Below are 21,401 nucleotides of genomic sequence, written 5' to 3'. Positions count from 1 at the left end.
CCACATTGCAAATGTAGTAAGTTTCTCAACTCATTGAGTAATTGTGTGTAAAATGTACACATTTCACAATTTGAAAGAGTTAAATATTTAAAAAAGCAAAGTCTAAAGAAATCAGTGTCCATTTTAACAATTAGCTTGGTAATTTACAGTGATCTTCTGTTATACCCCCCACTTTTGCCATCAGTTGTTTAAACCTAAACTTTGATGTAGGGTCTCTGTAGATTTTCTTCTTCAAAACACCATCAGATTGGTGAATAATTAATTATGTGGCAAATAATGGATTGAAGTGCTAAAATCTGAGTAATTAATGTGTATTTTGTGTATGTGTGTCTATTTTATCAAGGCTCATAAGAATTGTTAATCATCATCATCATACAATTCTTGGAGAGATGTCACACAAGTTGTCTCTGAGGAAGCAGACAGCAGGATGTTTTATTTTAGTTTAGACTTTCTTCAGAGTGGGATCCTGGAACTGAGCTTTTGTTTTCCCTTTTCCTCTGCTGCACATAAAATAAAAGGGTGACCCAGCGTGGTGTGGTTGACCCGTTCAGTTTCACAGGGCTGATCGCACTGACCGTGTGTCTGAGAGTGCCAAGCCTTTCTACAGGAAGCCCACAAAGGAAATGATCTCTGTATTGTTGCCTTGGGGCTGCAATCAAATCTTTAGAGGGTCGGGCTTTGTTTACTATTCCGCACTGAATAAACATAAAAATGTGAAAAGCTTTAAGTCTAAAATACTGAGGGGAGTAAAGCTGAGGAAAAAAATATGACTTAATTCTTTGCATTTTTAACACTTCTTAGAAGTTTCCACAACTTCGTCTGAAAGGTGGAGGCTGTGCTACAAGTTGTAAGGGTTTGAATAAAACAGGGGAGGTGTGACACGTAGAAATTCTGTAAACTAGGAGGTAAAGCTGCTAAAAACAAAATTTCAAAGTGGTAGTAAAATGCAAATTTTGTGCTTGCATTTTGTTACCACAATCTCCTTTTTCTTTTCAAACTCAACCAGTAATTTTGAGTTTTAAGTCGGTGAATGATCAGTCAGTATAAATCTGCAGAATTTGCTGCAGATTAAATAAAGCTATTTTTCTCTCTACAAAGTATTTGTTTTAAATAATATAAAGCTTTGCAAGCATTCTTTCATTTTGATGGGTGTTTTGCAGTGTTTTAAAAAGTCAGAGCATATACAATTGGCAAAATGAGGGCCAAACACACTAGTAGCGTATGATGGACATAAAAAATTACAAGCACAGTCAGCTATTGCTGCGTGGGATGTGATGGCATGAATGGTCTCCTGTTCTGCAGCTGTGTACTGTTGTGGAATTCATACAGGGGAGGCGGGATTTCATTAAATACAATCCTCTTATTTCCAGGCTGAAGGAATGTCTTACGAAAATAACATGTTTAATGAAAAAAATATCTCAATAGTGCCAACAGTAACACCTATCATATATGGGCCATTCCCATCTGTACCGGGTCAGCCCGGGCTGGGTAGCGTAGGTTGTTTACATATCTGGGTGGCCTGGTATTTTTCCGGGCCAACCAAGGCTCATTCTCAGCCCTCTTCTCGAGGGGGTCTGCTTCAGGCCGACCAGGGCCAACACACCCACTGCTGACAGCAAATTCACACCTTCCATTAGAGCAAGCCTCTGATTGGTGGGTAGAATCAGCCCACATGGGCTTAAGGCAAGGATGTGTGGAATCAACCGGGCCAGGCTGGGGCCGACCCGGTACAGACGGGAATGACCCAATAGAGTGCCAGTCTTTGCCCTAGAATGTGTAAAATACTATTCATCGTAATCGAAGTACTCAATATATCGTGATACTAATTTGAGGCCATATCGCCCAGCCCTGTGATACGATACATATCACAGGGCTGGGAGGATGATACGATATATATCACAATACAGAGGAGACAACACAATATGCATCGCAATACAAGGGAATAGGGTTGCAGATATGGAATATTTTAGCAATCAAACCTTTTATGTGAGGGCGTTTCAGGTGAAACAAGACTGTGGTCTGTTGCTAAAAATATGAAAATAAAACCACAAAGTTATAAAAGCCTCTAATATGTATAACATTGGTGTTGTCTAGTTCCCTCTTTCCCAGCCGATATTTATATTTAATAAATGTTTTATGGAACAAAATGTGACTTACATTTCAGTAACATTTTAGGTTTGTAGTAATATCACATCCTAGTCAAAAATAACATCCAAATATATCCACACATGATCAAGATCATTTTAACCATTTCATTAACTTGTTCAGTAGTGAGCTACTGAAAATGAAATAACATTTAATTTCTACTGGTGGCACATTTATTGTATTATTTACCGGTTGGCAACAAAATTCAGTTTAAATTGTATTAAAGTATGAGTTTGTGAAATACATGCTACAACGACTTGCCGTATACCTGCTGCGGTGTACAAAGCAAACTCATAGCAACAACCCAGACTCCAGGTAGCTGCAGCAGCTCTACCCCACACCGCTTGTAGACTTTAGTTATTCACAACCACCGTGTTGTAATCGTGAGCGTGCTACATGCTAGCATGAGAATTAGTCAATCTGCTCATAGTTTCGCTCTTAATCCCAAACTTCAGACCATTTCTGCCTTTTACAATGCTTTGTGTTTTTGCTGGGTTCTCTATTTTCCTCCACAGCACCTAGATTACCACAGTGTGTGCCAGGAAAATGTGTTCAGACTGTAGGACACACATTTAACAAAGCTTCGAATCAGTGAATAAATGACTCAACAAATTTAAAGAACACAACCATTCAAATCATTCGAAGATTCATTTCAGCCCTACAAGGGAGACAACACGATATGTATCATAACACAGGGAGGATGGTGATATGGTGTGTGTCACAACACAGGGAAGATGATACAATACACTGCATATGCCTGGTGATATCTGCAGTTTTAAGACTGAATTAATTTGGAAAACTCAGGACAGATACTTTAAAGACACATCTAGTGTTATTGCAAGACCTCGCTGTTCTGCCAGTGAAGGCCTTAAAAACTGCTGCCACCTAGAGGTCAGAGTTTGGATTGTGCCCCACTGAACAATATCGCAATATTTCAGGGTATCATATTTTTCTGGCATTTCAAGTTAACATACTCAAACACGGATCTTATAAACCGTATTGCTTGTGGAAGTGGCATCCTAAAAGGAAAGCCATCAACAATGAGTCGGAAATTTCAGTGCGTTGGAGAAAAAAAGGTTTTGCAAAGACTTTGTGTCGAGTAATGCATTTTCATTTACGAATAACAGCTTGGTGACTTTGTTTAGCCTAATATCAGCTGTAACTATTTTAAACGTTCATTTGAGGAAAATTAAAACTAATAAAGCCAAGCTGTTTGAGTTAAAGTGCCCTTGCATATTAAGAACTTCCCCACTTAATGCCAGGCTCACATGGTGTGTTTTTGTTCCCACCTTATAAAGACATCAAATAGGTGTGACTCTTTTTGACCACAGATTGAATCAGCAACAGCTCTTGGCAGCAATTAATTTTTTCTTGATGAGGCTATCCATCAACTTGATCCCTGATAGATAAATCACAGCGTTCAGCTGGCTGTGCTTGCACTTCCAATCTGTCTCCGTTTAGATTCTTCAAGCTTGTCAGAGCTGCTGCTGCTAAACCAACTCCGACTGGGTGGTCCTATGTTAAGCTTTTTAACTCTGGTGGAAAAAACCCAAAAAATTTTGACTTCGTCTACAGTTCGGAAAATGCCATTGTTTCCAAAGAAACAATGTGCTTCCTGTTGAGCTGCTCATAAGAGGTGGGTTGTTATTTTAATTTAATTTGTTTGGCTTTCATATAAAGTTTTTTTTCTTTTGGCAAACCTAAATGATTGTTGGGTTAGTGTTGAATAAATTAATGTATCACAGTTATACTTATTATTAGGCAAATGTATTTCTGCCAATGACACTTTTACATAGATGGCAGTTAAAAGCATTTCCACAGCTTAACATAGCTTACTAGCTTTCTCTTAAGTAATTGTGGTGTATTATTATCATTGTTCATTTGGGATTCCCTCATTTGTGTCTCAGTTTTTTTTCCTGATTTTATATGATGCTGGAAGGTACCAAGATATCTTTTTCTGTTTATTATTATTATTATTATCATTATTATTACTAGTTGTTAAAAGGATGTTTTCCTCTCCACTGTCACTAAATGCTTGCTTAGTATGAGGATTGCAGTGATGTGACATTCACGAATGACTCAAATCTTTTGAACGGGTTTTCAAAGTGAATGATGAGAGCCGAGTCCCTGCAGAGAGCCGTTCATCTTAACAAACCTCTCCGGAAGTCTGTCAGACTCACCCGCTCAAACCCCACCCACTGCTGTGACGGACGTAGGAGGAACCATAGATATGCATATAAACACATGTTTTGTGACGTATCTATGGGAGGGATGCTAACCAACCCCGCGCGCCCTCACGGACACCGCAGGAAGACGTTGCTCTTGATTTTAATAAATTAACAAGTAATATTCATAGAGTTTGAGTTTGGAAATACGATCCAGATTTCAAATTTTGAAGAGACAGCAAAGAGATTCAGACCTTGCTAACTTAGACACACAGAGCTGCTATTAAAGCTGTTATAGCAAATCTACTGAACAAGCTAGGTGTTGAATGCAAACAGTCATAGAACACTCACCCCTCCCCTCGGATATCTTTCCTGAGACGCAGCTTCTGGAACTGGAAACCCACATAGCTGGACGATACGAGATATTGCAAAACACCAGTTGCTGTTTTCTAGGTCCAAACGTCTTGTTTTCCGTGACTTCAAATGGTGTTTTTCTTTTTGGGACTTAGGTAGTTTGTCCTGAAGTTGAAGTGGTAGCAGCCGGCTGTTTCTCCTTCTCTGTTGTTATTGAGCGGAGAACCGCTCACACCGGTGGTGTTCAGTTGCTAAATTCGGGAGTGTGTAATGAATGGGGGACCCAGGGAAGTGCAGCAGTTTGGCGAGACCGACTACCGAATGGTCCAGTAGTGTTGTTGGTGAAGGGTTTTATACAAATGCAAGAGAACCACTTCATTAATTTATTTTTCTTCATTTTTAAAAATCTCCAATCTATTCCAAGCTACACAATGTTAGAACGTTGTTTAGAGGCAAAGAGGAAAAACATGTTTTAAGCTAGCTTGTTCACCAGTTTTGCCGTTGTAACTTTAAGAAAAATGGAACTAAATGAAAAATATCACTGCATGCTGCATTGTTGAGCAGGCCAGTCATAACCGAAAATAACATGTTTTTTAATAAGTTATAGCAGTGGTTCCTAACCTGGGGGTCCCGACCCCCACAAGGGGGTGCCAAAGCCTCTCAGTGGGTCGCCAGGACCTCTCCACTTTAAGGAGTTAAAACTTCATTTATTACTTGTTTATAGCCTACATTTTGCTCACATTTTTTATCCATGAGTGAAAAGTTTACTGATATTAAGACAGGAAATAATTAGTACAGAAAAAGTAACACACTTTTAAGAACATTTTGCTCAGCTCACTGTCTTATTTTCAAGTGTCAAAAGTCCATTAAAGATAGGACTGGTTGATTAATCCCAGCCTTTACAGTAAATAATCTAGTATAAACTGTAATATACACATTTAAGTACATTTTGCTCAGTGTATTTTTTATGTGTCAAATGTTTATTGAAAGGAATGATTGATTTATCAGTGTTTGTCAAGCACATTATGCTCTGTTTGGTTTTGTTAATGACTTTGTTCTGTACTGGAGCCTACTATTACTCTATTAAATCGAAGCATATTAAAATGTGCTTGAACAATTTTATCATTTCTTAATAATGTTTGTACTGGAAGAGAGAATGGGAGGGGGTCGTCAAAAATTTTACTGGTAAAAAACGGGGTCCCTTGGGAAAAAGGTTGGGAACCACTGAGTTATAGGATGCCAATGTGATTGCATTTGTTCCACCATGTTCTCTAGTGTTGACTCACAAGATGCATGATAGTGGGCCTTCCAAAGGGGTGGAAGACCATCCCTTAAAAACATGCAAAAAAAATTTAAGTAATAGTATTTTTTGATAAATTGCTTAGCATTATTTAGCAAATACAGAATTAACACAAGTTGTTTCAAAAGCTGCAAAAACCAAACACATTTTTATTGTATAGTATGAAGTCAGCAGGTCTTACGTTAAGATTGTAAAAAGTGTGAGGATCAATCTGATAAAAGAAAATTCAGTCATTTGGTAGATGATGTAATTCACTTTCACGAGTGGAAACAGAAGGTTGTTAACAGCTGTCTTGGCTGTCATGAGCCAGCTGAGTCATTTTCTCCACCTAGGTTCATGAAATTCAAGAAAAAAAATTTAGTAGTAAAATCTGATTGTGTCTTTTTGTGTGGAATAGTTTCCTTTTAGTGAAATGACACTAAATAAGAAACACGGTTACAGTGTAGGAGCCACCTGTGCAGACTTTATTATAATCATTTACAGCATTTCATCTGTCATTATACCAACCTAAACAGCATTTTACCACATCTGGATTACAATTTCAGCAGCACACATCAGTAAAAATACACATTACTGGATCATACAAGCCAAACACTTCCTGTCTCACAATTTTCTCTTTAAAATGTGAAATTACTGTCAATAAATAGTAATTTCAGCAAAAATGAAGCCTTCACAATTCATTAAATTAATAGAAACATCACTGGCTCCTAAGTTAATGCATGTGGATTCTGCTGTGACAAAAAGATAGTATAATTTAACTGAGGCTGGTATAATTTAACTGAGGCTGGCAGTTTTTCAGAAGGACCACTGTAATGTAATAACATTTATAGATACTAAAAGGCAGAGCCACATTCACCCTTGCTGCTGTCAGCATCGTCACTACGTTAAAACATGTCCAGACATTGCTCTTTAGGTCGTTAAAAAACAGAATCACAAAGATATTTGACTTTATTTTCACTTGCAGGTAAAAAAAAACACATTAAAAGAGTTTTAAGTTTATTTAAGTAGAAGATTGGTGTTCTCAACTTGTGAAAGAAATTATTTCACAGCACATGTAATTTCTTTGACTCACAGCGGATGACTGTTCAAACATCGGTACCAGCAGCTCATGACTTGTGTCATCATTCTTGTTCTGTACAGGTTGTTTGTACAGATTTCCTCCTACTGCTCATCCCTGAAATGAAGTCAAAAGCCACAGCTCTTGAGCAACACTCGAGCTCAAGTGATCGCTCAGGAATGTTGTTGCCGCAGAGCTACAGGGTGAATGCTAAACATCAGGTTGGGCCATTAGGTGATGGTAGCTTCTCGTGGTGGCATCATCATCACCCTTTTTCTGAATTTGTAAAATTCCAGCATGGCAGCGTTGTCCGACAGGTTGAGACCGAAACCTATTTTGGAAGCTATCTCAACAGGAAACAGTCTTTGTTTCTGACGAGCAGAGCAGATTTAATTTCTAACTCAAAACAACCTGTTTGACCTTTCTTTCACATTTAGTTGATTTTCTAGACTTATCGATATCTGTCGTACCTAAGGATGACATGGTTACTGGTCTTGTTGATTGTAGTGGTAAATTTTCTCAAAGTTGATTTCATTTTAAGACAAATTTACTATTTAAACTGTATTTGGTTACTAATCTGTTAAAAATGAGTAATCGATTGCCTAAGCAAGTGCAAGGGGACATCAGTGAAGGAGCACTGGAGGTTTTCAACCCTCCAAAGAGATTAAGTCTGACTGTATTTCAAACAGGGGTTTTCAATTTTAATATCTTCATCAGAATGGAAGTAAAACTTTTTAGCCTGATGTTGTCCTTTGAATTAGGTGTCATCAGTTTTATTCATGTGTTGCTTAATACTTTTTTTTTATCGCTGTGACCGAAGGTTATGAGTGCAAGGGCTGCACATGGCCAGGTCATGTTTGTAAACGAGAACACGTGCTCAATCATTTTACCTGGTCAAATACCGACACCACCGGTCCTTGTAACCACTACCAGCAGGCAAAGTGGGTCAAGTGTCTTCCCCAAGGACAAGGCAATGTAGCCAGGGTTTCAATTACAGGGGAGCTAGTCAGAGCCCGGCCCCCCCGAAAGGGTGATGGGCTCCCCTGGAAGCCCTCAACAAACATACTCAGGGGAGTCCAAAAAATTGTCCAGTTTGTACCTGAAGTACTTTATTTATATGGACGCTCAGTGTAACTGAACGTCCTTCGAGTGAACCTAGAGGAGGAGTTTTTAACAGGCTTTTAAAAAAAAAATCTGCTGAATAGCTGACAAATATTATCAAGTTTGAGCTATTTCAAAATTCACTAAAGGATCAGTGGATTTAAGTTCATGAAATTCATAAAACAAGTCTTTAAGTTATCAGAATGAAAGTTTTTCTGGCCAAAATCTTAGAAATTTTATAAAATAAAGACTGACTCAACTGATGGTGGGTCCAAATAAGCTATTTTTAGATGAAATAAAATGGAACTGGCAAAGAAAAAAGAGTAGGACATTGACAACCCAATTATTTTATTTATTGATTTATTTTTATTAAAATTATTTATATATATATGTATATATATATATATATTTTTTAAATAAATTATATGAAAAAAAAATTTCAGTCATTACAACAGACCATCAAAATACATAACATATCTTTAATAATAAAACATGCCTTTGTTTTAATTATTTTATTTGTTCAAAATGAAGGGAGAAATGGTTAAATGTTAGTGCCCGTATTTTCTTAGTTTCTTAATTTCTTTTAATTTAGTTGATTTGCTAAGTCAGACTGATGTTTATTTCAACACACCTCCAGAGCAAAGGATGTCTGTATAACTTAATGTTTAATCTTGGTCTAAAAAGTTCAGTTTGACATGAACTGGAAGCACAGCATTGAGAGTTCAGTTTGTTTTTGCTTTATTTAGAATGGTAAAAAGGGAGAAAACATCCCTCTCATCCTTAACTTTTCTCTTTTTCTGACACAGGCCTGCAGAGTTTGATGTCCTTTCTGGATATGGTATGGATCAACATCTGAATGGGACATTTAACTGCAGCTGAGAGTGAACAGGAGCATCAGCACATGCTAAGGAGTGTCTCTTATCAGCTGTAACGCTTTGATCAAGGTTTTTACAAGATGACTGATTCATTTTCCTGCATTCTGGAAGAGCATCATAAAAGTAGAAGACAACTCATCATCAAAGGATTGCCTAAACAAAAACTCAGACTGTAATTTTTCCCCCTTTTTAATTCTTGAGAAGATTTTTTTTTCTATTGTAGAGGAGGTAGCAGGAGCTTCTCCGTGAGCTGCTGGTTTGGACTAAAAGCCTATGTGTTGCAGAACAGCTGCTGCTGCTTGTGGAATAACTTAGCCTCGGACTGTTGGGGCCAAGGGATCTGCCCTTTCCGCCAACCGTTCTTTGAACTCTACTTTTCCCACCTGTCTCGAGGTAGACTCCGATAACCAATGGCATGGTACAAGTTCTTCAGGAAGCCCGGGAACAACCTGGGAAAGTCATTCCAGCCGGGAAGCATGATGTCTCTGGCCCCTACTAAAGGACTGCTGAATGAACCGGGTCAGAACAGCTGCTTCCTCAACAGTGCAGTACAGGTAGGCATGCTGCATGAAGTGACTGTTGGGATTAAGGTTGGCGATGTGTAAAAAATTTCCAATCGATATTGATCAGTGCGGCAAATGGCCTTGGGCATGTTGGACTTTTTGTGGGCTTGTCACAGAGCAACCCACAAATTATAATAGTTCTTGTTTAGTCGGTGGAAGTAGACCACCACAGGTCCTCATGTAAGATTTCATTGTTTTTCAAATTTCATTGGTTATTTATTGTGTCAATCAGCAAAATACTGCACTGTGATTGGTTTGAACTACATATATGAAATTAGAGGTTGTCACTTTTGACCTACAGGCTAATAGTTACAGATTTAGCCTCAGCAGAGAGAGTAACCCTTCACCTGTTGGATCCAGAAATACCTTGATCAAAAGTTTGAAGCTAATATAAGGATGCTAATGGAGGTTATTAGTGGTGTGCCATCTTAGGTACCTCATAATTCGATTTTGATTCAAGGTTCAACGGTTCGATTATTAAACGATTATTATGATTACCACTATTTTTAATGCATTTCTTTACTCTAGGGTTTTTCCTCACATCATAGCTTATTTATACTTTCAAATTAATTCAACGCACATTTTTCAAGTTACCTAAAACCTTTTACAACACTATCTTATTTATGTAAGACTGAACACATACCCAACATACTTAAGCTTGAAATACGTGAATATTTAAAATGAAAGTAAACACGGACAGTCAGTTTCGCTTTTGTAAACAGAATCAGCTGAGACGGCAAACCTGAGCGATGTAGAGATCCAGGAACTTCTGGCTGTTAGAGCTGAAGGACAGCTCACCAGACAGTTAACTTGGGACTGTGAAGGACAGTTTGAGAAAAACTTGTGTGGCTTCAATCATCTTAAAAAACAAGTTACATCCAAGCTAAAAGGAAGTCTTTGACAGCACGTATACCACCCCCGCAGAGTTTTATGTTCTGCCATCTTCTGTGCAGCTGTTTTTGCCATTTATTTATAATCGCTTTTGAATGTTTGCAAATTGTTATTGAATTGGCATGTTGCATCACAACAGATAGATGAAATGGTTAATCAGCTCGCCATTTGAGGGTAGGGTGAAAAAGAAACACATCTGAAGGAAATTTTGAAGGTTTTCAGCTGTAATGTTGGATTGTGGATGTAAGTTTGCTGCGGACTAACCATTTTTTGAGTACTTTTATTGGACCCTCTTTGACTTAGAAAATCAGTTTTTGTTTGAGATGGCTCTGTTCTGGCAATAATGAGGCTTTGAACGGTGAGTTAGACATTATTTTGAATTCCAGAGTGATTTGACAAAAGCATTTACTCCGCTTAGAAGTTATGGTTGTATCCTTGATTGGCCTTTGTCATTAGAACCGCTTAAATTCTAGCTTTCTGATGATGTCTGATATGGTTATGTACATAGAAAATACATTGCAGATGTGACAGTGTGAGTGTCCTGTCACAATGTCCCGATTGATCATGCGCCCTGGCTACTTGGCCAAGGGGATGTCCCTTTGGCTGACTGGTTAGAGCGTATGACACTCACCCGGGAGTCTGGGGATCGAATCCCGCCCGGGCCCTCGTTTCTCCACCTTGCCACACAAAGAAAACTGCAAATTTCACCTGCAAGTATGTAAAGTCCCATCAGCATCTAAAAATACCTCTTTAAAAAAATTGATCGGTGAGCCTAGGTCTGTCATCAATAATTGATTAATTCACCCAGCTTTAGTCAGCATTGTTCTCAAGTTGAGGGATCTCTTTGACAATTAAATGCCTGTTGGCAGGCTGAACACTAACCGCTCATTGGCTTGGGACAAATCAAAACCTTTCTCTGATGGCAAAAAAGGACATTACCAGTATTTAACTGGCTCTAAATTAGAGGTCCTCAATTCTTTTTGTGTATTATAAGCAGATCTGTTCAGTTTAGAAGGATGCTGAGTTTCACAAAAATATATTAATGTCGGCCAGTAGATTCAAGTAAATACCAGCAGATATCACACCATCTGTAAACAAATAAACTAAAGGAGGCTAAAGAAAGGTCTTTGCAGCTGAATATTAATCCTACAATCCACAAAGTGATGCAAGCTACAGTTACACAATGGTCCCCAGAGTTCTTAACCAATAATAGTCTGGATTGACCCCAAAGTGCAGCGGCTGCCCAAGAATCTGACAGAACTGGAAGCTATAAGAAGAAATCCTTTAACAACAAGCTGAAAGGCGTGCTTAGGAATGTTTTCACAAGCAAAATATTTCTAAGTACTGGAAATACAGTGTGATCAGAAGTGTTAATGATGGAAGTAATGTTGATCCAAAGAAGAACAAGTGCCCTCTTACACGTTTAATCTTTTTCTCACAGTCAAGATTACCCTAGTGAGGTAACTTGCCTTGATACAATTCTGCTGTCCTCATTTATGTCGAAATTTTGCAGCTCTGTCACTGTCTAATTCTGTCCGATCTTCGAGGCGCGTTATGAGTGTACTTGAAGGTTGCTTTTGACCAGTGGAGCACTGGCGCTGAGATGATTCATTGTAGCAGTCACAGTTAGGTCAGTCTCAAAGAGGACTGTGACTCAGAGGGTGAGACAAGCAATGAGCTGGTCATAGAAGATCAGTGCCTTTGGCTGCACTTAATGTCAGAGAGAGAGAAATAAAATATAATTCTTGTGACCTTGGAGACTTGGTTTTAGTGCCTGAACGGCATGAGTAATAAAGAATAACCCAATGCTTGTTTACATAAGAATCTTTTTTTATACATTATCATTGGATTTATTTGAAAAATTAAAGATGAATTTGTGCCTGTTATCTCCTTCTAAGGTACTATGGCATCTGGACATCTTCAGGCGCAGCTTGAGACACCTACCTGGTCATTTCTGCCAAGGAGATTCGTGTATTTTTTGTGCATTAAAGGTAAAGTGTTATCAGCTGCAGCTCATCAGCTCGTATATCAGGACACAGATGCGGGCATTAAATCAGGCACTTCTTGCTCTTTTCGTCAGGGTCTTTTTTCCCAGTTCCAGCAGAGTCGAGAGCGCGCTCTGCCTTCCGACAACTTGCGTCATGCCTTGGCAGAGACCTTTAAGGACGAGCACCGCTTCCAGCTGGGCTTCATGGACGATGCTGCTGAGTGCTTTGTAAGTTCCCGTGGCGACTTTAGAAGGATCTGTGCGCACGCGTGCGTGTGTGTGTGTGTGTGTGTGTGTGTGTGTGTGTGTGTGTGTGTGTGTGTGTGTGTGTGTGTTATATACTGCCATGCATTTGGGGTAATACATTGCATAAAACTGTTTGGTGTGGTCTTTAAAAGAGCTTCTGTCCCCTGTGATAGTAAAGTATCAGCCTGACATCTTTGAATAACAATTGTGTTTGAACCATTGCATAAGAATGTTTCATTTAGTCTTAATAATAGGAATAGTTTCAGATTCTTGTTACAGAGAATCAATTTACATTTCATTTTCCACAAATTTTACTAAGAACCAAACAACACGTTTTTCTACTCGCAAACCCTATATTTTTATACCAAATCAAGTTTTGTTTTGCTATATTTGTACTCTCCTATGCCGGTTAATCAGATGACTGATTTAAGCATATGTTTAGTTAGTAAAATTGAGCTGACAATACAGCCTAATTGCACAATTAGAGTATCGTAATGTATTGTATATGAAATTTCCAATAGTATTGGCTAATAATGGCATTAAAATGTAATATCAGAAGATATCTATCAGTTTTTATTTTTTAATTCATTCGCTGCCAGCCGTTTCCTCCCTTCGCTGCCAGCGTTTCTCACTGTTTTTTAAGAGTTTGCGCGCTAGGATGATATCGATGCCAAAACTACCAAAACAAAGCGGAGACTCACCTCTTGCATCAGGAAGAATCCATGCGTTTCGAACGTTACCCGTTCTTTCATCATCCGTTGTTGAATTGTGATCAGCAGACACTTTTCTGGTTCACGCCTCACTTTTTTTTACAGCAGCGGCCCAAAATGATCTCCTAATACATGCATTTTCTGCATCCTGATCACGTGACGTGCTATGTAGACGGATGACGATCGGCTTTAGAGCTGACTTGTTTGTTCTCACGGTGCGGGGGCTCGTTCCGATGACCACACAGTAAAAAATTGCAAATGCCGACTTTAGAGGTCATTGACAGTGAACAGTTGGATTTTAAATGATGACTTTAGTCATCAATGGAAGTGAATGAGTTAACTGCAATGCTCTGGGTGGCTGCGTGATGGAGTAGCTCTGTTGACTATATGTAAGTTTTGACTTTTTTTGGACATTTTTTCTTCTAGTTCCTCAAGAAAAACTGTATTTTTGGACATTTTACTTTTCTGTTTCTGGTGCTGTGAAGCTCAGAGGAGTTTTACTGCTGTTTTTTCACTTTTTGAGCATTTGTTATGATGCGTAACCATGGCAACAAGCTGGTTTACAACCGGGAGCAGCTGCTTAACATTGGAAAGGCTGAAATAATACCGCAACTGAAGCCACAAATCCCAAATGAGCTAAAAACGCAAGAAGCGTAGGTGCAGAGCGGGAGCAAAGCAGAGCCAGAGAAAGAGGAAATTCAAACCATCTCTTCCATCGATCATAATGGGCAATGTGAGATCACTGGCCAACAAGATGGATGAACTCCAAGCCCTTTCAAGGACTCAGACAGAGTATCGGCAGTGCAGTGTTATGTGTTTGACTGAGACGTGGCTGCAGGACCATATCCCCGATTCCAGCGTCTCTCTGCCAGGATTCCTGACTTTATGAGCAGGCAGAGATCTGAAGAGGAGCGGGAAAAGAAAAGGAGGTGGAGTCGCAGTGCTTGTCAACAACAGATGGTGCCATCCAGGTCATGTTTCAGTGAAATGTCGTCTCTGCAGCCCAGATGTTGATTTCTTGGCAGTAAGTTGTCGCCCATATTATTTGCCAAGAGAGTTCACCAGTGTTGTCTTGGCAACCGTTTATATTCCACCATCAGCCATTGCTGAAAGTGCATGTGATGCCATCAGTTCCGTTGTCGCTAAGCTACAAGCCCAGCACCCCTAATGCATGTCTGGCTATATCTGGTGATTTTAATCATGCCTCGCACTCTGCTACACTTCCAACATTTCAACAGCTTGTCAGCTGCTCCACCAGAGAAAACAAGACATTGGATTTGTTTTATGCAAATGTAAAGAATGCATACATGTCCAAAACAAGACCTCCTCTAGGGCAATCAGATCACAATCTTGTTTTTATCTGCTCAGAATACAAACCACTTGTTCAGAGGCAAGCTGTGACAAGAAGAACTGTGAGAAAATGGTCACAAGACACTGAAGAAGCCCTGCAGGGTTGTTTTGAGACCACAGATTGGATGACTTTGCCAAGGATATGAAGAGGACATCAATGCCATGACTGGATGTGTCACTGACTATATAAACTTCTGTGTGGACAACATCATACCCACCAGAACAGTGAGATGCTTTGCTAATAACAAACCCTGGATCACCAGGGAACTGAAGAATCTGCTAAATGAGAAAAAAGAGCTTTCAAGGAGGGAGACAGGGAATTATTGAGGAGTATACAGAAGCAACTGAAGATCAAGATCAGAGACAGCAAGGAGGCATACAGTAAGAAGCTGGAGAACAAACTACAGAGGAGCAATATCAGAGATGTCTGGCCAGGTATGAAGAAGATCACAGGCTCCAAGCAGAGGAAGGATTGCACAGATGGCAGCCTGGACACAGCCAATGAACTGAACAAGTTCTTCAATAGATTCAATTCAGGAACAATCCCAGCATCCTCCTCACCTGTCCCCAGCCAATCACACATCCCATCCTCCTCTGATCCAACATTTTCCTGTCACACACCAGCTCTTTTGTCCTCTAACACAGTCATGGACTCTTCTGGTTCTATAAATCTGTCTTCAACCAAGTCAGGAGATTCTGCTGCCCCATTTACCTCCCCCTTCCACCTATCTGTTTCTAGAAGTCAGGTGAAGAGGCAGCTGGAGAGACTGAACAGGAACAAGGCTGCAGGTCCAGATGGTGTCAGCCTCAGAGTACTGAAGGCCTGTGCAGAGCAGCTCTGTGGGATTCTGCAGCACCTCTTCAACCTCAGCCTGGCCCAGGAGAAAGTTCCAGCCCTGTGGAAGACATCCTGCCTTGTTCCAGTTCCCAAAAAACTCGCCCATCAGTCAATGACGACTACAGACCGGTTGCCCTGACATCCCACATCATGAAGGTCCTGGAGAGACTCCTGTTGGTCCACCTGAATAAGCAAACTAGGACATATCAGGACCAGCTACAGTTTGCTTATCGCCATGGAGTTGGAGTTGAAGATGTCATCATCCATCTGCTTCAACCAACCCACTGTCATCTGGACAAAGCAGGCAGCACTGTGAGGGTCATGTTCTTTGATTTCTCCAGTGCATTCAACACAATTCACCCTGATGTACTTTGTCATAAACTCCAGAAGACACAGGTAGGGGCCTCAGCTATCACCTGGATTAAAGACTACCTGACAAACAGACCACAGTTTTTGAGGCTGAAGAACTGCACATCAAACCAGGCGATCAGTAACATTGGAGCACCACAGGGGACTGTACTCTCACCATTCCTTTTCACCCTGTACACCTCAGACCTCAAATTCAATTCAAAGAGGGAAATTAGAGTGCACATCAGAGACCTGTCATCTACAGAAATACTCAGATGACTCTGCAGTTGTCGGGTGTATCAGAGATGGACAGGAAACTGAGTACAGAGAGCTGGTGGAGCGCTTTGTGGCATGGTGTGGAAACAATCATCTGACCTTGAACGAGAACAAAACAAAGGAGATGATTTTAGACTTCAGAAGAAACAGGGTGGAGTCAAACACTGTTTCCATCATGGGAGAATAAGTGGAGGTGGTTAAGGAATACAAATACCTTGGAATTCACCTGGACAACAGACTGGACTGGAGAAAGAACAGCGAAGCCGTTTACAAGAAGGGACACAGCAGACTGCACTTCTTGAGGATGCTTAGGTCCTTCAATGTCTGTAGCAAGATGCTGCAGATTTTCTACAAGTCTGTTGTTGAGAGTGTAATCTCTTCAGCCATCGTCTGTTGGGGTAGTAGCATCAGAAGCAGGGCCCTGAAAAGGCTCAACAACCTAATAAAAAATGGCTGGTTCTGTTCTGGGGACGACTGTGGAACCACTGGAGGAGATAATGCAAAGAAGGATTCTCCAGAGAATCAAGAAAATTATGGACAACCCTGAGCATTTTCTTCACAAGACTGTCCGGCAACAGAAGAGTGTCTTCAGTCAGAGGCTTCTTCAGTTTTGCTGCAATACTGACCGCTACTGGAGATCCTTCCTGCCAACAGCCATTGTAATATACAATAACTCTTTGATGACTTGATTATTATTATTATTCTGAGCTACTACAGCAATCAATTTCCCTCTGGGATTAATAAAGTATTTTTGAAGTGAATTGAATTGAATAAAACAACATTTACATACCATGCATAGATGGTATGTCAAACAGACTTGAAGACTGTGCTGATCAGTAGCTGTTCGTCTTCCTCAGATGCATGATCTGATAATTTGAGAAGCTCAGCCATCCAGGAGGAGCTTGGAGTAGATTTGCTGCTCCTTCACATCAGGAGGAGCCAGTTGAGGTGGCTCGAGCATCTAGTTAGGATCCATCCTGGACGCCTCCCTGGTGAGGTTTTCCGGGTACATCCAACTGGGTGGAGACCTAAAGGAAGACTGAGGACACGCTGGAGGGACTATGCCGCTCAATTGGCCAGGGAACGCCTTGGGATTCCCCTGGAGGAGTAGGCCTAAGTAGCTGGGGATGGGGAAGTCTGGGCTTCTCTGTTTAGACAGCTGCCCTTGTGACCCAACTCCAAACAAACAGATGAAAATGGATGGATGGATGGATGGCACAGCTCGCCTAACATAAATAGAAATAGTTGTCATATTTTCCAATATAATGTTTAAAGTTTAATTATGATTGATAGGAGATATGTGATGTTACTTCCCTAAAATAATTTAGTTTACCTTCTTTTTTATGGGAGGAGACCTGGCATGTATAAAGACAATTAGATAATGAAAACGGATATTTTTGGTTTCAATTTTCTAAAACATGCCAATTTATAAATTTGGGTGGATGTCCGATATTCATACCGGTGTTATAGCCTATACTTATACACTACACTTTCACCATTATGTAAAATCAACCACACCACCTAAATGATGTCTTTATATTTTGCATCCCTAATGTTAATACATATTTATTAGAGCTGCACAATAATAGGAACACCTGCGATGCGCGATTGCAGTATATTCCAATGACGATATGACTTCTTCCTATAAGAACCCACCCAATTGGCCAAATTGGTGAAGAGCTCTATTTGATTAGCCAAAAACTTAATGCTTCCGTTTGACAGAATGCATTATGTGTAGCAAACATTTGAGCTGGCCATTTATTGTAGTTTTTTCTGTTCTTTGCGATATATGTATTGTGCATTCTGATATCGCGACGACAATGCATTTGCAATGTATTGTGCAGCCCTATTATCTATCTTATTTGTCATTTGTATAAATTATAGTGAAAGTATTCTATCAACGGTTAATTTCTAACTTGTTTTCTTCGTCTCTTCGTCTTCATCTTCCTCCGCTTATCCGGGTCCGGGTCGCGGGGGCAGCATCCCAATTAGGGAGCTCCAGGCTGTCCTCTCCCCGGCCTTGTCCACCAGCTCCTCCGGCAGGACCCCAAGGCGTTCCCGGACCAGATTGGAGATGTAACCTCTCCAACGTGTCCTGGGTCGACCCGGGGGCCTTCTGCCGGCAGGACATGCCCGAAACACCTCCCCGGGGAGGCGTCCAGGAGGCATCCTGACCAGATGCCCAAACCACCTCAACTGGCTCCTTTCGATCCGGAGGAGCAGCGGTTCTACTCCGAGTCCCTCCCGAATGTCCGAGCTCCTCACCCTATCTCTAAGGCTGAGCCCGGCCACCCTACGGAGGAAACTCATTTCGGCCGCTTGTATCCGCGATCTCGTTCTTTCGGTCATTACCCAAAGCTCATGACCATAGGTGAGGATTGGGACGTAGATCGACCGGTAAATCGAGAGCCTGGCTTTCTGGCTCAGCTCCCTCTTCCCCACGACAGATCGGCTCAGCGTCCGCATCACTGCAGACGCCGAACCAATCCGCCTGTCGATCTCCCGATCCCTCCTACCCTCACTCGTGAACAAGACCCCGAGATACTTAAACTCCTCCACTTGAGGTAGGACCTCTCCCCCGACCCGGAGGTGGCAAGCCACCCTTTTCCGGTCGAGAACCATGGTCTCAGATTTGGAGGTGCTGATCCTCATCCCAGCCGCTTCACATTCGGCCGCGAACCTACCCAGCAAGAGCTGAAGGTCAGAGCTGGATGAAGCTAGGAGGACCACATCATCCGCAAAAAGCAGAGACGAGATTCTCCTGCCACCAAACTCGACACACTCCACACCACGGCTGCGTCTAGAAATTCTGTCCATAAAAGTGATGAACAGAACCGGTGACAAAGGGCAGCCCTGGCGGAGTCCAACCCTCACTGGGAACAGGTCCGACTTACTACCGGCTATGCGGACCAAACTCACGCTCCTCTGGTAAAGGGACTGAATGGCCCTTAACAGAAAGCCACCCACCCCATACTCCTGGAGCGTCCCCCACAGGGTGCCCCTGGGGACACGGTCATAAGCCTTCTCCAAATCCACAAAGCACATGTGGATTGGTTGGGCAAACTCCCATGCCCCCTCCATCACCCTTGCAAGGGTATAGAGCTGGTCCACAGTTCCACGGCCAGGACGAAAACCACATTGCTCCTCCTCTATCTGAGATTCAACTATCGATCGGACCCTCCTCTCCAGTACCTTGGCGTAGACCTTTCCAGGGAGGCTGAGGAGTGTGATCCCCCTATAGTTGGAACACACCCTCAGGTCACCCTTCTTAAAGATGGGGACCACCACCCCGGTCTGCCACTCCCTAGGAACTGCCCCCGATGACCACGCAATGTTGTAGAGACGTGTCAACCATGACAGCCCTACAACATCCATAGCCTTGAGATACCCAGGACGAACCTCATCCGCCCCCGGGGCTCCGCCGCTGTGTAGTTGTTTGACTACCTCAGCAACTTTTGCCCCCGAGATCGGACAGTCCATCCCCAGGCCTCCCAGCTCTGGTTCCTCCTCGGAATGCGCATTGGTGGGATTGAGGAGCTCCTCAAAGTATTCCTTCCACCGTCCGACTATAGCCTCAGTTGACGTCAGCAGCTCCCCATCCCCACTGTAAACAGTGTGAGCGAGTTGCTGCCTTCCTCTCCTGAGGCGCCGGACAGTTTGCCAGAACCTCTTTGGAGCCGATCGATAGTCTTTCTCCATGGCCTCCCCAAACTCCTCCCACGCCCGAGATTTTGCCTCGGCAACTGCCACTGCTGCACCCCGCTTGGCTATCCGGTACCTGTCTGCTGCCTCCGGAGACCCACAGACCAGCCACGCCCTGTAGGCCTCCTTCTTCAGCCTGACGGCTCCCCGAACCTCTGGTTTCCACCAGCGGGTACGGGGGTTGCCACCACGACTGGCACCGGCCACCTTATGACCACAGCTAGCAACAGCCGCCTCGACAATCGCAGAGTGGAACAAGGCCCACTCGGACTCAATGTCCCCCACTGCTCTCGGGACGTGGTCAAAGCTCTGCCGGAGGTGGGAGTTGAAGACCGTCTTGACAGGTTCTTCTGCCAGGCGTTCCCAGCAGACCCTCACTATGCGTTTGGGTCTGCCAGGTCTACGCGACATGTTCCCTTGCCATCTGATCCAACTCACCACCAGGTGGTGATCAGTTGACAGCTCCGCCCCTCTCTTCACTCGGGTGTCCAAAACATACGGCCGCAGGTCAGATGATACGACTACAAAATCTATCATCGACCTGTGACCTAGGCTGCCCTGGTACCAAGTGTACCGGTGGGCATCCTTATGCTCGAACATGGTGTTCGTTATGGCCAAACTGCGGGTTGCACAGAAGTCCAATAACAAAACACCGCTCGAGTTCAGATTAGGTGGGCCGTTCCTCCCAATCACACCCCTCCAGGTCAAGCTGTCATTGCCCACGTGAGCATTGAAGTCCCCCAGCAGGACAATGGAGTCCCCTGATGGAGCACTATCTAGCACTCGTCCCAGGGACTCCAAAAAGGGTGGGTACTCTGAACTGATATTTGGCCCATAAGCACAAACAACAGTCAGGACCCGTTCCCCGACCCGAAGGCGCAAGGAAGCTACCCTCTTGTCCCCCGGGGTAAACCCCAACACACAGGCAGAGAGTCTCGGGGCTAACAAAAAGCCAACCCCAGCCCTCCGCCTCTCACCCGGAGCAACTCCAGCAAAGTAGAGTGTCCAACCCCTCTCCAGGTCTCGGGTTCCAGAGCCAATGCAATGTGTCGAGGTGAGTCCGACTATATCTAGCCGGTACCGCTCAACCTCTGCCACAAGCTCCGGCTCCTTCCCCGCCAGCGAGGTGACGTTCCATGTCCCAAAAACTAGTTTTCTTGTCCGGGGATTGGACCGCCAAGGCTCCCGCCTTGGTCTGCCACCCGATTCGCATTGCACCGGACCCTTCATGTTCCTCCTGCGGGTGGTGGGTCCACAGTTGGACGAGCCCATGTATCCGGTTCGGGCTGGGCCCGGCCGGGCCCCATGGGTGAAAGCCCGGCCACCAGGCGCTCGCTCACGGGCCCCAACCCCAGGCCTGGCTCCAGGGTGGGACCCCGGTAACCCTCCGGGCCGGGTACTCCGACTCTTCGTTTTAACCGCCATGAAAGATCCTTCGAACCGTTCTTTGTCTCACCCTTCACCTGAGACCAATTTGTCATGGGAGACCCTAC

At 42.7% G+C, this 21,401-nt stretch overlaps 1 protein-coding gene across 1 annotated transcript in view; it reads left to right on the top strand.

The window, feature by feature from the left end:
* Positions 1-9,175: 9,175 nt before the first annotated feature.
* The window catches only part of LOC107377452 (inactive ubiquitin carboxyl-terminal hydrolase 53), a 46,030-nt gene continuing 33,804 nt past the window's right edge, over positions 9,176-21,401 (top strand). Inside the window, exons 1-3 of the mRNA XM_015947028.3 lie at positions 9,176-9,551; positions 12,350-12,442; positions 12,532-12,666. Of these exons, the coding sequence (XP_015802514.3) occupies positions 9,408-9,551; positions 12,350-12,442; positions 12,532-12,666 (372 nt within the window). The 5' untranslated portion in view covers positions 9,176-9,407. The remainder of the gene's footprint in view (positions 9,552-12,349; positions 12,443-12,531; positions 12,667-21,401) is intronic.

The sequence above is a fragment of the Nothobranchius furzeri genome, chromosome 2, assembly GCF_043380555.1.
Source record: "Nothobranchius furzeri strain GRZ-AD chromosome 2, NfurGRZ-RIMD1, whole genome shotgun sequence".
NCBI classification, from domain to species: Eukaryota; Metazoa; Chordata; class Actinopteri; order Cyprinodontiformes; family Nothobranchiidae; genus Nothobranchius; species Nothobranchius furzeri.
Note: the sequence above shows the minus strand (reverse complement) of the source record. Positions and strands in the feature narration are given on the sequence as shown.